General features: G+C 42.3%; 1 protein-coding gene across 8 annotated transcripts in view; it reads right to left on the bottom strand.

The window, feature by feature from the left end:
• Positions 1–17515, bottom strand: part of PDE5A (phosphodiesterase 5A) — a 114250-nt gene that overhangs the window by 11132 nt on the left and 85603 nt on the right. For 7 of the 8 annotated variants that reach the window (XM_077300444.1, XM_077300445.1, XM_077300441.1 and 4 more), the window contains exons 12-16: positions 12787–12933; positions 9356–9481; positions 6675–6769; positions 1812–1899; positions 27–127 (exon numbers count right to left, since the gene is read on the bottom strand). In XM_077300444.1, the coding sequence (XP_077156559.1) occupies positions 27–127; positions 1812–1899; positions 6675–6769; positions 9356–9481; positions 12787–12933 (557 nt within the window). Of the gene's footprint in view, positions 1–26; positions 128–1811; positions 1900–4205; positions 4268–6674; positions 6770–9355; positions 9482–12786; positions 12934–17515 lie in introns of all 8 variants that reach the window. The other variant, XR_013224837.1, reaches the window with a different exon arrangement.

Here is a 17515-nt window from a genome sequence, read left to right as displayed (position 1 = left end):
CTAGTAATAATGAAACTGCAACTTACTTGATATACAGTGCCAGATCGGTGGCAAGAATAGCATGCTTTATCATTTTCAGGGTAGCTTTGTATTCTTCGACAGAAAGGCCACTGAGAATCTGGTTTCCCTTCACAGATACACAAAAGTTTGTGAATACACATTAAACAGTCCATTAATTTGACAATTTTTTTCTTAGATTCAACACAGTTCCATATTTTCTTGTTACGTGGACCATTAGGCCTATATTATAAGGTAAAGGTATCCCCTGTGCAAGCACCGAGTCATGTCTGACCCTTGGGGTGACGCCCTCTAGCGTTTTCATGGCAGACTCAATACCGGGTGGTTTGCCAGTGCCTTCCCCAGTCATTACTGTTTACCCCCCAGCAAGCTGGGTGCTCATTTTACCAACCTCGGAAGGATGGAAGGCTGAGTCAACCTTGAGCCGGCTGCTGGGATTGAACTCCCAGCCTCATGGGCAAAGCTTTCAGACGGCTGCCTTACCACTCTGCGCCACAAGAGGCTCAAGGCCTATATTATAGGGAAGGCAAAAATCCCCAGCGTTTCTAGGCAAGCAGAATAGGTGGAAAAATTCCTTCCCATTCCCAGATATAGGCTTCTGAGTAGCTCCACAGACATCTGCTTGTTTTGGTTGCTTTGAAGAGAACAAGTGTTTGAAATCTATGGTGAGAACTAGGCATGTGCACTTTGGACTGCTTCAGCCAAAAAATGTTTGAATCAGGGCTGCTTCAGGCACAGATCGATGGAATACGGTCCGAAGCAGCAAATGCCATAGATTTGTATGGCCAGATCACCCTGTCACTTGCAATCCAGGGATGCTTCACTGGCTATTCCAGTCTTCTTGTAAAATAGCAATAATCCATGATAGGATTCATTTGTCTACACAGGATTAAAATCAATCCCAAATGACTGCTATAGGACTGTAACATCAGGCAGTTACAGTGCCACAGTTACAGTACACATCCACAGTGATGTGTGGAGGAAGCCCAGAGACCTGTTTGGACTGCTGGATTCAGACTTACATTTTATTGCACAAGTGGGACAATCCATGATCCTGCATTGCTCCCATCACCACTCGGTCCCACTACACTTTTATGTGATTGCATCTAACTCATGTGTGAACTTGCACACCCAGGCATAGCTACACTGCCTGAACATCCCAGTGCAGTGCTACAGCTCATAATACCTCATGGGCACAAGAAGCCTTACACTTCATCATATCTATTTTATGAGTATCCAAAGCTATACTGGGATTAGGTATATTTGTTCATTCCAAACTTATGAGGAGTATCTCTAGCAATATGTACAGAAACAGTGACTTGTATAGGCATTTATTTGTGAAGACATCCAATTAAGTCATTGTTTGTATAAGACTTGGATCCTGTTCAAACTGGATGTCTTAAGGGATCCTTCACAGTTTGCATCTCATGTTTGGAAACCATATGAGGGAGTAACGCCCCTTACATTCTTCTGCAATGATGCTGCATGTCTCTCAACAAGACTTGATCAAGAAATACTAACAGTACTGCTGCCTCCAGAAGAAAGATTAAGGCCAGAAGGCTTAACTGGAAGATACCCCTGTTCTCTCTGATCCCAGGCAGTGGGCATTAGCATGATCCCCTGAGCTTATCAGGTAGCATTTAGGGAAATTCTGGTAGAATGGCTGCCTTTGCCTTCTTTTGCCCCAAAAGAATAGTCAAGAATGCATAATACTGGGAATCCATCCAAAGCCTAAAAACGAAAGGGAACCAGTCAAAGACTTCCTGTAGCACATAGCACAAAGAGCCACTTACCGGGGTGTTGAGGATCATCAAGCACTGATCAAAATGATGATGTTCCATGATGGAATGGCAGTACAGCTGGGCAAGGGGGTGTTCACTTCTGAAAAGCAACACCAGAGAGAACACTTCAAATGCAACAGCCACACTGTTGCTGGAGGAGGACACTTTCAGAGAGGAGGTGTGCTCGTCTGCAGTGGAAGAGCTGGATGCCAGTCTAGCAGCACTTTAGAGACCAACTGGATTTAGGGGCATCATCATCATCATCATTATTAAATATTGCATTTATTACCTGACCTCTCTATTCGGTCTAACGGCAGAAGTTTTGATTCTTGAAAGCTCAGACTTGGCGGACTCTAAGGTCTTGCTGGACTCTAATCTAGCACTTGGAGACTGATAGCTCTTTAAAAAAAAACGTACGTTTGTGTGTTTGTGTGTGTGTTTGTGTGTGTGAGTAAGAGTTTCTTATGCACATTTCTTTCCCCCAATAACTGCTCTGGTCAAACAGGTTTATAGATTTTTTTTGTTTGTTCATTGCTTAATTTATATACTGCCCTTCTCAGACTCGCCACCTCGGGGGTGGTGAACAACGATATCAGTCTTACAAACATTCCAAAAGGAATGAACATTAAAACAATAAAATGGCATAACGTTTAAAATTCTAGTTAAAAGCAGCTATCAGCATTGGTGATGAGGGATCACTGACAACAATATTGTAATATAAGGACGTAAGAGTCAGGGGAGAAGGGGCGGGACGGGGGGGGGAAGTCTGGTTAGATGTTACAATGTAGTTCCTGATTGGCCTCAGCTATAAGCTCAGCGGAAGAGCTCTGTTCTACAGGCCCTACAGAACTCGGTACGTTCCGCAAGGGCCCTGATCTCACTGAAAAGGCCCTTTCTCCTCAGTTGGGTGGAATGGCTTGACCAAAGTGCTCCCTGGGGAATGTATTCAGAAAAACAACATACAGAGGCAAAAGGATATGAGGGTGCATTCTGAATTCCTTCTTTATACTACAGCAATCTCTTTAAAAAGTTATCACCTGCCTTTATATGAGAGAGTCTTTTTGCCAAATTTTCCCATAGTTCGATTCTTAATCTGTATTACTGTCCCTCCTTTCATTCTTCTCCTTCTACTCCTCCACCTTTCTTCCCAGCAAAGTACATGGGTCTTTGTGTATGTGTGAGAGACAGAATGAAGGTGTGTAAGTAATGTCAAGGTCTTCTGAGCAACACCTAACCCAAACTATGCAATAGCGTTAATGTACTTTAATGCATTGTTGAAACCTTGACTGCTGTAATACAATTTAAGCTGGTGCCTGTAGAGGCCACCAACTCCGAAGTTAGGCAGAAACACAGATGCAGGCTGAACGGCAATACTGACAGTGTACAATCAAAATATAGTTTGACCTGATAAAAATGCAGCAAAATGTAAAGCCAGCAATAAATATTCTACAACCAAATTACTATTGAATTTTAGTAGATTCCTGAATAAAATTTATTTCACAGCTCCATGTCTGACAAGGAGATATTTGGAGATACTTGCAAAAAGGAATATCCGCTACAAATCCAGTGTAAAGTTCTGCACACAAAACATTAATCTTCTAAATTCTGCACCCAGGAATCCAAGTAATTCCTAGTGGAGATGGGGACAAACTGCCTCACAAACCCAAATTAGACACAAACTTGGTTCAGTTTGGAATCCTCAAACATTTAACAGAATTTTGTCCGATTTGTCTGTACAGGGCCATTTCAACCTAATAGCTGACAGGCACACCTGCTTCACTGTGAAGTTTTTAAATGGCTGCCAATCATTTCACCAGTTTCCCTTCCTCTCACTTTGAGGCTAAGATAATTATAAACAATTTATAATCATTATTTAGTATGGATATTGCTCTATAATGTCTTGTTGGGATCCTGCCCCTCTTTATGAGTAAGTGTTAAACTGGCCTCTTTCCATGACTCTGGTATCTTTCCATTCTGTAAAATAGAATCCAGTAAGGATCCAACCAAGCGATTTCATCTCTCCAATCCTATCTCCTTAGAACTAAAGTGCTCATTGGGTGACCTAGGGCAAACCACTGCAGGTCAGCCTAACCAACTTTAGAGGGTTGTGGTTTATTGTGTCCTGCGTAGAGACAATAGAGTCAAGGAAACCCAAATAACCTCAATAGGATTCAACATGAAGAATCGGGAGCAGCAGCAAAATTAGAATTTGTAATGCTGCAACCTCACAAAAGCGTGTTCAGAAATTAAGCTTTCCTATTTACAAGTCTGTCTTCTCCTGAATTAACTAGACCATAGATTCATAGCAATGAATCGCTTACTGTTTACCATGAGAACTATTTTGGCAGTATTCTTCCTTGCAGAGGCAGCTGGGAAGGGTGCTGTTGGCAAATACTCAACACTTACCAGACTGTTGAGAGTTGATGGCACTTTGTAGTTTTCTTAGCCTTAGAACAGAATTCAGGAGGCTGTGAAAACCACATGTCCAATTAAACACCAGCAGGAAGTCATGCTGGAGAACACCATGAAGTGTAATTTTCTCTAAGAGCTTATTTTCCCTCCCAAGCAGTAAGTTAAGGCTTATGGAGATAGGAGCATCCATTTGTGTTTATATGCAAGCACATCTCTCTCAAGGACTTGCAAATGCCAGCCAGCCACTCTGGAGTACCCAGCCAGAGCCTTGACAAGAAAAATAAATAAGTAAATAAATTGGCAGGGATGTTAACAAAAATCTGGGCAGTTGCAGATTCAGCACAGAGCGTTCATACATCACTCAATGGGATTTCATCTATTCTGTCTCTGCCTTGGTTTAGAAGGAAAATAATGCCCTTTATCCCGTCTCAAAATCTTTCTCGCAAAGAAGATCTATTTCCTTGATCTGTGGCACTATTCTAACTTACCACTATTCTAACTTACCATATATAATTAATGGGTGCAATTTATTGTCACAAAATGTGACAGTGGATACTAGCATTATTTTAATGGAAATGTTCAAAGTTCTTTGTTATAACAAAATGGAATCTCCATTTATTTGCAACAATCAGACATTGAGAATAAGCAACAGATCATGGCACTATCAAGCTATGCTTGAGAGGATCCCAGGGGCCGCTGCCTCTCTTAACCAGTCCTGGAACAGATGGACTCGAGATCCAATGAATCTGCACAATTCTTGTTTTTTAAAGTTTTATTTGCATACTTCCGATGGGTGGAAAGGGGGGGGGAAGCTTTATGCCAACAAAATAAGTTGTAAAAACGTATTCCATGAAACAGATTTTTTTTCTGACCAGGCTTATTGCTCACTGACTCTTTTTAAAACTCTAGTATTCCAAAAACAGTATCTTGAGCCAAGTCTTGTAAGCCTCTTTGCTCCCACAGCCCTCAAAAAACACACAAACAAATACACACACAACCCAATCCTCATTTTAATCTATTCTTCATTAGCCTGGGTAGATTTTTTTTTTTTTAAACGGGACTATAAATGTTATAAAAAAGTAAGTGTCTCTAATTTGTGGTATGCATAAATGCTGGGCTTCACTGACGAAATTTTCCCAGGACATTTTTGGAAGGGTAATGATGCATCCCCAGATGTTTTCCTGGAAATAATTTATTCTTAAATAAATAAAGTTTAAAAAATAGCCTTCTAATTCTGGCTACAGCAAATCTAAATTCTGGTGACAGGAAGACAGGGATGATGGGAAAGGAGAGAGTGCATCACTCTCTCAGAAGTTCACTTTTTCCCCTCCTGCTGTAAGTTGTGATCTTCATGTGGAGGTGGGGACAGAGAGCATTTTCACAAGAGGCCTTCACCATCCTCAGTTTTCTGAGAAGTATCATAAAATCATAGAATCATAGAGTTGGAAGGGGCCCTACAGGCCAACCCCCTGCTCAACGCAGGATCAGCCCAAATGTCATTCCTCCTCCGAAGTCATCTAATGAAAATGCCTCTCAAATCTTCCCATGATACCCTTTTTAGCAATGGTTCTAACAACACAGATAATTTCACAGAGTTTTATGGGTGATATTCGTCCTACATGAATCACCAAAACTACTGAATAATTCAGCACTTGAATACAACACTTTTCATATAATTCATTCCTGGCAAATATTTGTTCAGATGTTCCCCCCAAATAGGAAATCCCACAATTTTCTTAGATAACCCAACCTCAATATGGCCAGTCTATAAGCAACTACAGCTCCGCTTAGAAGAATTGCCACAGGCAAACATCACAGAAGTGAGAGTATCCCTGCTGTACTCCCAAAACTTGTTTATATGCTGACCTTCCGAGGAAGTGGAGCCCATTTCTGCCCCATTTTAGCTAGGTACATTAACCAGAGAGTAACTGACTTTATGTCAGCCAGCAAACCATGAGGCTGAAAGGGAGATTTAACTTGGGGTCTCCAAGGTTCTAGCGTTACAACAAAGTCATATCATCTCTTAATTTACCAGACTTGTTTCTTTCTGTATTAGGGGAATTCACGTAACTTTTATAAATCATGTGTTTATACACACTATCTAGGTGCGGGTTCTGAGGGGCATAAGCAGAGATTTAGCCTAAACACTCCAAGTCTCACCAAAGAAATGAACTGCAATGAATGAACCTTCACTAACAGTAAAGGTTCTTTAAACCAACATGCCAGTACAAGGCACGTCCTGGTTCAATAAACAACCATTGGCAGATGCCATTTACAAAAGGCTTCCAGGATGATCTTGTGCTTCTTACTGAATTCCCATTTACTTTAATCACCTTTTCCTTGCCTTATTTCACTTTAAATGTAACAGGAGCTGTACCTGTCACAACCATACACAGGTTAGCACAATAGGTATTAGGGAACAGAAGCAAATTTAAATCCCTGTCAGCTATCTCCTTCACTCACCTCTGTATGTAAGAATTATTCACCCCTCTGTGGTCTAAATCATGGCTCAGAGCTGCAATCAGCAAAGAAAGGACTTCAACATCCGTAAGTTTGTTCTGAATGTGACATGAAAGGCAGGAGGGGAAGAAAGATAATTACACTTAAAACAGGAAGTTGTGTATTTGAAATTAATGGTTCATTGTTTCCATTTTTGACTGCGGGTATTTTGAACTCAGATAATATTCAAGTATCAACACACATTAACATAGCAAAATAGCTCTGGATTTATAAATATGTTAATATTATATGATGGGTCATGCCATGGTAATGCAACCATGTAAGTATTATAATACAAGATTGTGTCTTACACTAAGAGATTTTTTTCCTTTGTTGATACAGGGTCATTAAGATCTGAAGTATATAAAGTACAGCAAAATCCATACATAATTAGAACAAAAGTAGGCCTGTTCATTTTTTTCCTTTCCAGTTCTCAGGCATCTAGAAAATGATTTGGTTTCAATTTTAAAGAAAACATACTTTTGTCTACAGTTGTTAGACATAGCTGCCCATAGTGGCCCATAGTACTGTAAAGTAATGTAACAAACTCTATATTTTGAGTGGAAATGTTGGGGGGTCATCTTATATGCCCAGTCGTCTTATACGCCGGCAAATATGGTATATATCAAGTCCCTGTATCTTGCTTCAAGAATGGTCAGTCAGATACCACCTAAAACCTTATAAGTCAGGCATTAAGACAAGCTCTTGTCCCATTTCCTTGCTTCCATAACAAATGGCATTCAGAGTTAGTGTCTCTGAATCTGGACATCCCATGAAGCTGTCATGGCTAACACCTATGGATGTCCCCTGAATTTGTTTAATCCTTATTAAAGCCAAATAATTCAAGGCCATGATCACATCATTTTCATAAGGTGATTTATTCGCCTGACTTGAGGCTGTTTCTAGCCAATTTTATCAAGATATCTTTTGCTTTAACTACACAGAGAACTTTTACGTCATATCTCACTGTATAAACCTGTTATGTATCACTCTAGTTGTATTTTGCTGAACTGGAAAGCCAAAAACACTTTTTCCTTTTTAGGCAAAAAAAGATAGGACTGAGCTCTGGAAAAGAGCAACCAAGATTACATTCTGCAGCGCAGAATATTTTACAAGAGCCTGTAGAGAATCCTGGTGGTTTCTTTCAGTTCTGATTGGCAAGGTGCCATTTACTAGATGACAGTTTTAAATTTTAAATTTTCTATATGGCTTTTAATCATACCTGTGCAAAACACTTATAAATAAATGTATGCTGTTCCAGCGGCACCACAATTTTAGGCAAAGACATTAAGACAAGATTAACCCTTTTGCTTTCAATTGCTTTCTTAATAACCCATAAATATACCCACCCTATTATTATTATTATTATTATTATTATTATTATTATTATTATTATTATTATTATTATTATTATTATTATTAGATTTATTTCCCGCCTCTCCCGACAGGCTCGAGGCGGGTCACAACAACTAACCCCATTAAAATTCCCATTAAAACATCAATCTACTAACCTGACGGCTAAAAATCCCATCCCTCCCCCAATTATTAAACAGGTGAAGAGGAAAGGATAGGGGAGTAGCGTACCTAACTATTGCTGCCTAACACTGTTCTTCATTGAATATCAACCATGAGGTTGTGTATATTAGCCATTCTGCTATCTGTTCACCCTGTTTGGAGAGATCTGAATTAATTTGATACCAACTGCAAATTTGACCACTGCATTATTTACCCCTGGTTCAAGGTCAATTGGGTGTAAAGATAGCTAATCTAGAATTTCCCAAGCTCAAATCCCTGCTCTGCTCTAGAGGTTTTCTGAGTGACCTTTGGCCAGTCACACACTCAGTGTAACCTACGTCCCAGGACTGTTAACATAAAATATAAGCTGCTATACGTCCCTACTGGGAATGAAAATGTTATTGATCCTTATAAAAAGCCATGAGGGATATAACTGCTTACTCTTTTGTGAAAATTGCCTCATTGCTTCCTGTTCTTTAACTAGATTCACAAGAATCTCTGACCCCTTGGCTCTGGTAAAGCAGTGGTCCCCAACGTTTCTGAGGTTGGGGACCGGCAGGGCATTGGGGCGCGGGCCGCAGCCCGCGCAGGCCGCGCCCACGCATCGGGCCGCACTCGCAGGCTGTGCCCACGGGCCGCGCCCACGCATCAGGCCACACCTGCGGGCCGCGCCCACGCATCAGGCTGCACTCGCGGGGCGCGGCCGGCCCTGATTCCCTTTCCCCGCCCTCCCGCAGTAAGAAGCTTCCCGGGCCGCAAGCTTGCAGCCTGGGAAGTTTTTTACTGCGGGGGGGGGAGAGGGAGCTGCGGCCCGGCGCCATGGCCTTCACGGCCTGGCACCGGGCCGCGGCCCGCAGGTTGGGGACCACTGTGGTAAAGGACAGTGCTGGATATTTTATGAAAGTACACTCCATATACATTACATTGTGTGTGTGTGTGTGTGTGTGTGTGTGTGTGTGTGTACACAGAATTCCTGAGTCACACATTACACACCACATGGAATTCTGTCCCTCAGGTATCCAACTCATGGAGACAGTCCTTGATTAGAGTTTACCTTGTTGTGTGTCAGTGTCACGTTGTGTGGTTAGCTTTTAAAGATTCTTAATGCAAATAATCAAATCCAAGCATACCTGAAGTTTCCCTGACTTTAAAGCAGCAAACATGCACTGGGCTGTGTTAAAGGCATGTCTCCAATTGTGATAGGCAACGTTCTTCCGATAATTTTTCCTCACACTTAAAATCCAGCTGCAGAGGGCCTTAAGAGAGCATACCACTGTTCAGTAAAACATACGGCATATTCCATTTTCACAGACACAAACATAACATTCTATTTTCAGCTTCCCAGCATGGAAAGATTTCCCACATGGTTTTCGTCACATTTTGCAAAGCATAGTTGGAAAAATATACTTTTACTCAAAAAGAACCATAATAAGAAAACTGTGCCATGCTGTATTTGGTATCTCAGCAACTTCATTTCTTGATTTAAAGCCAGCCTTTCCCAACCTTTTTACCGTTCAGAAACCCCTGAAACGTTCTTCAAATTTGAGAAACCCCAGAAGTGGCACAATCATACAGAATATGATTGAGAAGCATAGTTTTGTACATGCCCATCCAGGGTTCCTCCCCTTCCCACCCCCTCCAGCCCCATCATTGGCCATTGGGGGGGGGGCAGGTTGACATGACCATATATGTCACCATATTAATGCTTAATCATTTTTTTAACATATTACAAATTAATTTACTCCCATTCATTTGGGAAACCCTTCCAGGGCCATTAAGAAACCCCAGGGTTTCACAAAGACCTGGTTGAAAAAGCCTGATTTAAACTGTAACCTGAACAGCAAGCTACAAAATGACACCAAGATTTTTTTCCACATCTGTTATCTTAAAGGGAAACTGGAGAGGATGGGGGCAGGACTAGACCCACTACAGATACAGAGCCTACAAATGGCCCATGTTGGAAAGATTTTATATAGCTAATTGTTGGAATTGAGATGTTGGGCTTCTCTGCACCAGATGTTTGGTGCTGTCCAAGTTTGCTGAGAACCCTAGACTTTTCCGGGCTGCCTTGGTCCTCCTCCTTACCTGACAAAGCCACAGAGTCATCACCAAGCCTGAGGAAGAGAGCAGGAGCTGAGACATCACTGACTGCCAGCAAAGACAAGCCACCAGTCAGCTGGGGCTTGCTGGGAGAAGCAGTGCGGGGAAAACCCAGCAAGATGCCAACTTCAGAGGAGACCAAGCCCACCCCAGTCTTCCACATGGGCCCAGGACTCAAAGGGCCAGAGGAAGCAGGAGCCAATAAAAAAGAATGGGCAGGAGGGCTTCACACCAGCCTAGCCAGCTTGGGGTAGAAAGCCAGCTTGGTGTAGTGGTTAGGAGGACTTTCTAACCTGGAGAGCCGGGTTTGATTCCCCGCTCCTCCTCCACGTGCAGCCAGCTGTGGGTGGCTTTGGACTCGCCATAGCACTGATAAGGCTGTTCTGACTGTGCAGTAAGCTCAGGGCTCTCTCAGCCTCACCTACCTCACAGGGTGTGGGGAAAGGGAATGTGAATGTAAGCTGCTTTGAGACTCCTTTGGGAGAAAAGCAGCATATAAGAACCAACTCTTCTTTTTCTAGTTGTGCTCGGGTCACAGAAGCAGTGACCCGAGTGACTTTGGCTTGGAGGAAAACTCTGGGGTCGAAACGGGCATGTTAGGAACCTAAAGGTTGAGCTGCAGAAAAACTTTTATACTAAAAATACATCTATTATAATCAGGTGCACATAATAAAAACTAAATAAATAAATAAACTAAAAACATCAATAAAATCTCCATTATCCATATTTTGTGCACCTGAGTATAATAAATATTTCTATTTTAAATATCAAACTTTTTCTGCAGCTCAACCTTTAGGTTTCTAACTTGCCTAGTCAGGTTGGGTTTCTGTTTCCCTTTCTGGTTTTATGTCGAATGTCGGGACACACACCATTGTGGAAGAAGAAGAGCTACTTTTTTGTAGCCCACTTTTTGCTACCCAATGAGTCTCAAAGAAGCTTACAAGTGCCTTCCTTCCTGTCTCCATGACATGCAACCTGTGAAGTAGGTGAAGTTGAAAGCTTTGGGAGAACTGTGACTGGCTGAAGGTCACCCAGTTGGTTGCATATGGGGGAGTGGAGAATCAAACCCAGTTCTCCATATTAGAGGCTGCCACACTTAACCACTACATTAAGCTTTTTCTCAATGTTGGGTCAGTTCATTGTAGGAACTCACAAGTCTTAGAGGTTAATGGCAGAGTGTGTGGCCAAGGAAGTAACAAGAGTAGAGGTGGAGCTAAAAGAAGATCATAGAATCATCGAACCATAGAGTTGGAAGGGGCCATGCAGGCCATCTAGTCCAACCCCCTGCTCTACCCAGGATTAGCCCTAAGCATCCTAAAGCATCCAAGAAAAGTGTGTATCCATCCTTTGCTTGAAGACTGCCAAGTGAGGGGGAGCTCACCACCTCCTTAGGCAGCCTATTCCACTGCTGAACTACTCTGACTGTGAACATATTTTTTCCTGATATCTAGCCTATATCGTTGTAGTTTAAACCCATTACTGCATGTCCTCTCCTCTGCAGCCAGCAGAAACAGCATCCTGCCCTCCTCCAAGTGACAACCTTTCAAATACTTAAAGAGGGCTATCATGTCCCCTCTCAACCTCCTTTTCTCCAGGCTGAACATTCCCAAGTCCCTCAACCTATCTTCATAGGGCTTGGTCCCTTGGCCCGAGATCATCTTCATCGCTCTCCTCTGTACCCTTTCAAAGATAACACCTATGGGGTTCTGGAGGAAAGGGAGTAGAGCAACCGTCTTTTAAAATAGGATTGCTTGCATAAGGCCTGGAAGGAAGAAGACTGGAGGGTTCTCTGCTCCAGAAACTGGCCAGCCAGGGCAAAGGAATCTTGAAGCAGTGAGCAGATCCTCTCCCACACCCATTAGGAGTCCTGGGAAGCCCCTTGGGAAAAGCTGAAGACATGGCAGAGGGAAGGCCAGTAGGCCAGTCTCAGGGCGAGTCTCACATGTGCAGTCTGGCTTCTTGTATGTAAAGGAAAGGAAGACCCAATGCAATTAATAAGTCAAACGGCAAAAACCCCAGTGTAGCAAATATTCAGAACAATTGCCACATTTATGTGAGCCATCGAGTAAAAGATGGCAGATATGACTTTCACTGTCTATGTATAACAAGGAAATTGCAACAGCTGGAGCAGTTGAAAGCTCTAGACTTCCCAATGAACTTCAGCCACAGTTCTGACGAGATCAGTTCTAAGAACAGAGAGCGTAGGTATGTGCAATACTTTTCACTAGTTCTTGGTATCATGAATGAAATTCCCAGATGGAACGCAAATGTATAGTTGTGCATTGGGTAGACTAGCCCATCAACCAGCACTTCAACTATTTATTTATTATGATGATATTTAGTTACCTAGTTGTTCATGGATGTTTACCCACTCCTGCTCCGCCTCTTCAATATATGGTTTGGTATACACTGATAGTCACAATCTCCATATGGCCCACTCCATCTAACAGAGAATTCTTACCTCATGTTTCATTTGGAAATTTTGCACGAGATTAAGATCAATAAACATTCGAATTGTGCACAGAGAAGTTTCCATATCTGACAGCTCAAAGTCACTGAAGTAGAAGTCTGTGAGTTTCAGGGATTGTGCTGATGGTACAACAGCAGCCTTTTAAAAAAATACAGAAAGAGAACAATAAAGCACTTAGAATACCTTCTCTGAAATGAAAAGGAAAACATTTAGACACATTGCAATTCTACCAATGCAATAATTGCTGGGTGACTGCAGCTGCGTTTTGCCGGAACAACTGAATCTGCTGGTGCCCCCAGGTACTAACAACTGCAGACCAGAGTTTCTTACCATAATCCAGGAACTGGCATTTACATTTCATGCTGTAACAGATGAATTTTTCCTAGCATGACCTTCGTAAGGGAGAAGCTCTAGCTCAGTAGTACAGTACATGGCATGTGTTCAAAAGGTTTCAGCTTCGATCCCTGTCACTTTTAGTTAAAAGGTCATAGGAAGCAAGTCTGAAAGCAATTCAGCCTGACGCACTGGAGAGGAACTGCTGTCAGAATAGATAACAATGGAAGAGAAAGATAGCCTAACGTCAAGCATACAAGCATCGTTCTGCTACATCTGTGTCAAATATGCATACTGCTAACCCTCCCATCTATCAGAACAGGCAGTCCTCTTTCATGGTCCAATTTGACTTGAACAGTTCTCACGTTTGTGGCTTTAAAGTAAAATCAGGCCTTTTCTGCTACCGAAAATGGGAAGGTGAGCCCAGAATTGTTACTACATGTTATCTACTTTATCCAGAGGCCTCTAACTGGGATCTTTCTCTGTGTCACTCACATTGCATGGCCCACATAAAAGATGAAAAGTGTGATTGCTTTAACACAATGCGACATCTACAAACTGAAGCAGCAGCCTTATGCGACCTGTTCTCACTTCAAAGGCGCGTGCAGGTGACACCTTCCCTTCCCCCTAGTACTGCGGCACACAAATGAAAGCAGAAAAAGCCAAGCCAGGAAAAAGACAAGTATTTCACCCTGGCACAGCCCGACAGTGGGCCAGCCGCACTAATTACAAAGCCCCGCAGGCAGCCCGTGTTTGATGTATGATTGTGCAGTCATACATTCACCAATTAAGATTCACCAAGCCATGCTCTCTTCTTAACAGCACAAATGCCTCAAATGAGAACATAAAGCAACTCCTGAGCACATGAAACTCCTGATCATGTTATTTTGATGCTTTCAGAAGTTATACTGCCAGACAGGATCTGATACTAGAAATCAGCAGCAGAAAAATACTGAAGGCAGCAAGGGGGGAGGAGCTTCAAGATTTATCCCCCTGTACTTGCAGTTCAATTTTTTATACCCCCCCCCCACACATGCAACATTTCTATATCTCTGGGTATACCACACTACTGTTGTCATTCCTCCTTGTGCTGTCCCTGTAAGGCACAAAATTACCTCTAAACAAAGATTTAGTAGGGGTGATTTGCTTACAGGTCCCAAGAATTTCACCTCACTGGGGTAGTTAAGGCTATACCTATAAATACCTCTCCCACTATAAGCAGTAGATATGACAACCAGGCTGCTTAGTGTAGGGCGGGGATTTCCAACCGGGGTCCATGGACACCTGGGCATCTGTGGGAGCTCTGAGGTAGCATGGTATGTTGGAGGAGGATCCCGGCTGTCTTCTCAGCTCCTACTCTTCTTTCTGATCTACATGAGGCAGAGCCACCATAGTAGTAGTAAAGGCAGGGGGAGGGAGCAAAAGGAGGGCTAAGGATATGGGTAGTGATGTCACTTCTGGGGGCATGACAGGGGGCACGGCCAGCTGACATCATTTCCAGGGGTCTTTGAAGGGGCTCCTCCATGGTCATAAGGTTGAAGAATGGTGGTGTAGGGTCAAGACAGAACCCGTGGCTAGCTTTGGGTTGCAAATGCCCTATGCAAATCCTTCAAGTTGCCGGCAGAGGCAGGTAAGAATGACACTCCAATATGAAAAGCTGCATCATTCATGCCAGTTGCAGAACTGAAAATGGCTGTAGCAAAGTAAATAAATTTCACTGCAGCTGAGTTTGATGATAGTTAGAAAATTGTGAGGGCACACTCAAAGCATGTATAATTCACATTATTTCAGAGGAAGGATATGGGACACTGTCCTGTTTATGTGCATGGAGGCCTTGGTTAAAGAAATAAAAGCAGCCACACAGCTGTTCTTTTTATAACTCGGATGACTAATGTTAGTTACTAAATTTGTTCTCGAACTATACATCTGAAGCTCTCTGGCTGAAAACGAGAGTACTTGCAGAGAGATTTCATGTGCTTAAAAGGTAAATATTTGTTACCAAATTTAATGAAGCACTGGCGGGGGGGGGGGTGAAGAGTCCTAGAATCTCTTGTTTTCAGCCAACTGAATGAATTGCTTGATTTTGTAGGTTATGTCACTTGTAAGCAGCTCCCGGGTCTACCACGACACCAAAACACCACATAATTTTACAGAACACTGTAACTATGCAGAGAGTTAGTGGGTTTGGCACTTATAATGAGAACCACATCAGAAATCTTGCAATACTCATTATTAGAAGGATTTTGTTGCCTTTTAATAAACAAGGAGCGAGTTTGATCCCCTTCTTTGTATATGTTTAAAACTGAATTTATCTTCTGACCATGAAATCCTCTCTCAGCCTCTAGAGATACATTAAATGAGATAAAGGTGACTTTATAACCCCACAATATGAAGAAATGAAATGGCCAAGAGATACTATGCAGCAGAGGAATGTATGCAACCCAGCACTACTATATGGTGCAGTCAATGGGTTTTCATGGCATGTACTGTAATATGACAGTAAGATGACAGGTCTTTGGAATGCACTAGTATGAAATCAGGATGCTGACTAAACACCTCAACAATGTTCCAATAATAGGTGGAACCAAAACATAACAAAACAAAACAGAGTGTTCATGAAGCTAAGCACTCATGAAACCACTCTTCCCCTTCCAAAGAAACGGCAGCATACATTCTTGCTACATCACCGTTTTGCTAAAACTGTTGGGTACGTTAGCTTTTCCTTTGCTTGCAGCACATTCTTGACATGCTCACTAAAATGGAGACTTCTGGAAACCAAGCTTTTAAGAAATGGTTCGTTGAAGAGAACTATCCGACTTCAGGGACCAGTTCACCTCCATTTTTGTATCAGCTGTATCCCCCATTTGTTGTTGCTGATCATTGAATTAAGTATATAATTGTGAATCTAGAGTAAGAGTTACTTTTCAAGGAATCTAAGGTAAATCCAAGAGATGCTTCCACCATGAACGAGAAGCAGAGTGGCAATAAGCAGACTTGCTTGCATTTGAGGCCCTGCTATTGGTTTATGCTGTCCCTTGAGGATATCACATGTCTACATAAAAAACATTTATTTTATAAATGTTAACAATAATTCAACAGAACAGCACAAATGAATAATATGCTCTAGCATGGAAATTTAAGTCTCAGCCTTTTAACATCTGTGAAAAGGACCAGCAAATACATCATGAGGCTTTGCAGTGAAGATCTTAGCCTTCGCCGGTGCTGAGGAAGAACTCAGTCACCTCTACAAAGGTGAAAGAAGAAAATGAGTTGTGATTTAACTAGATTTTCTCAAGAAGAAGTGGAGTTTAGTTCCATTTTTCTGGGTGTAACTTAGGCCTTGGGCCAAAGATATGAGTCCTTTGCTCTTAGCCTAAACCATGTTAGTGGAGCTAGCACCAGTCCAGAACATCCTTGTAGCTCATTACCTGTGGTAAGTTTGTCCTGGGAGCTTCCTGAATTGTATAGTCTTGTGGGTTGTAAGCTGCTTTGAGTCTCTTGCGTGGGATTCAAGACAAATGTTACTGACAAAGATGCCTGTTTGGGAGCTATGGATTTGAGCCCTTCATGTGACTTTTCAAACTTTACCACCTGAAACTGCAGGAAATACTCTGTATCTGATATTACATCTGAGAAATGAAGATCAGGATAGAGATTATCAAGATACTAACTCATAAGGAAACAGGCTTGGGGGAAGGGGCAGACTCTCCCTTGACAATGGCTCCATCCTTTGGCTTCCTGAGGATCCATCAAAATTTCAGCCATGAACAGCAATCAATCTTCTAAGACCCTCCAGGAACTTGCTTTACAATTCAGAATGAAAACCTAATCATAAGTGAAGCCAGAACTATCAACCGATTTGAACCTTTTCTTCCTTATTTTACACTCCCTGCCCCACCTCATATGCAGCATCCACTTCCACTCAACCAAATTTGGACATGCACCTTCTTCTCACCCGGGCCTGATAAAATGGTATTGGCTAGATAAAGGAGGGGGTGGATTTCACAGGCAGAGCAGTTCAGCAGTGGAATTGCCTGCCTAAGGAGGTGGTGAGCTCCCCCCATGGATGGTCTTTTGAGCAGCAGCTGGACAGATACCTAACAGGGGTGCTTCAGGCTGATCCTGCACTGAACAGGGAGTTGGAATAGATAGCCTGTATGGCCCCTACCAACATATGTTTCTGTGAGTCTCCACAGAACTTCTCACACTATATTGACTACAATATCAATGTATTGACTGTATTGACTACAATATCAGGCAACAAATGAAACTAACTCTCTACTTCTTTAAACTTCCCTCCTTTTCCAAGTCTTGCCCCTTTGCCTAAAATGCTTCTAAGAGAGAATCCATAACACTTTTCCTTTTACACATCACCCTCCTTGTTTTT

This window comes from Paroedura picta, chromosome 10 (assembly GCF_049243985.1).
Source record: "Paroedura picta isolate Pp20150507F chromosome 10, Ppicta_v3.0, whole genome shotgun sequence".
Lineage (NCBI taxonomy): Eukaryota > Metazoa > Chordata > Lepidosauria > Squamata > Gekkonidae > Paroedura > Paroedura picta.
Note: the sequence above shows the minus strand (reverse complement) of the source record. Positions and strands in the feature narration are given on the sequence as shown.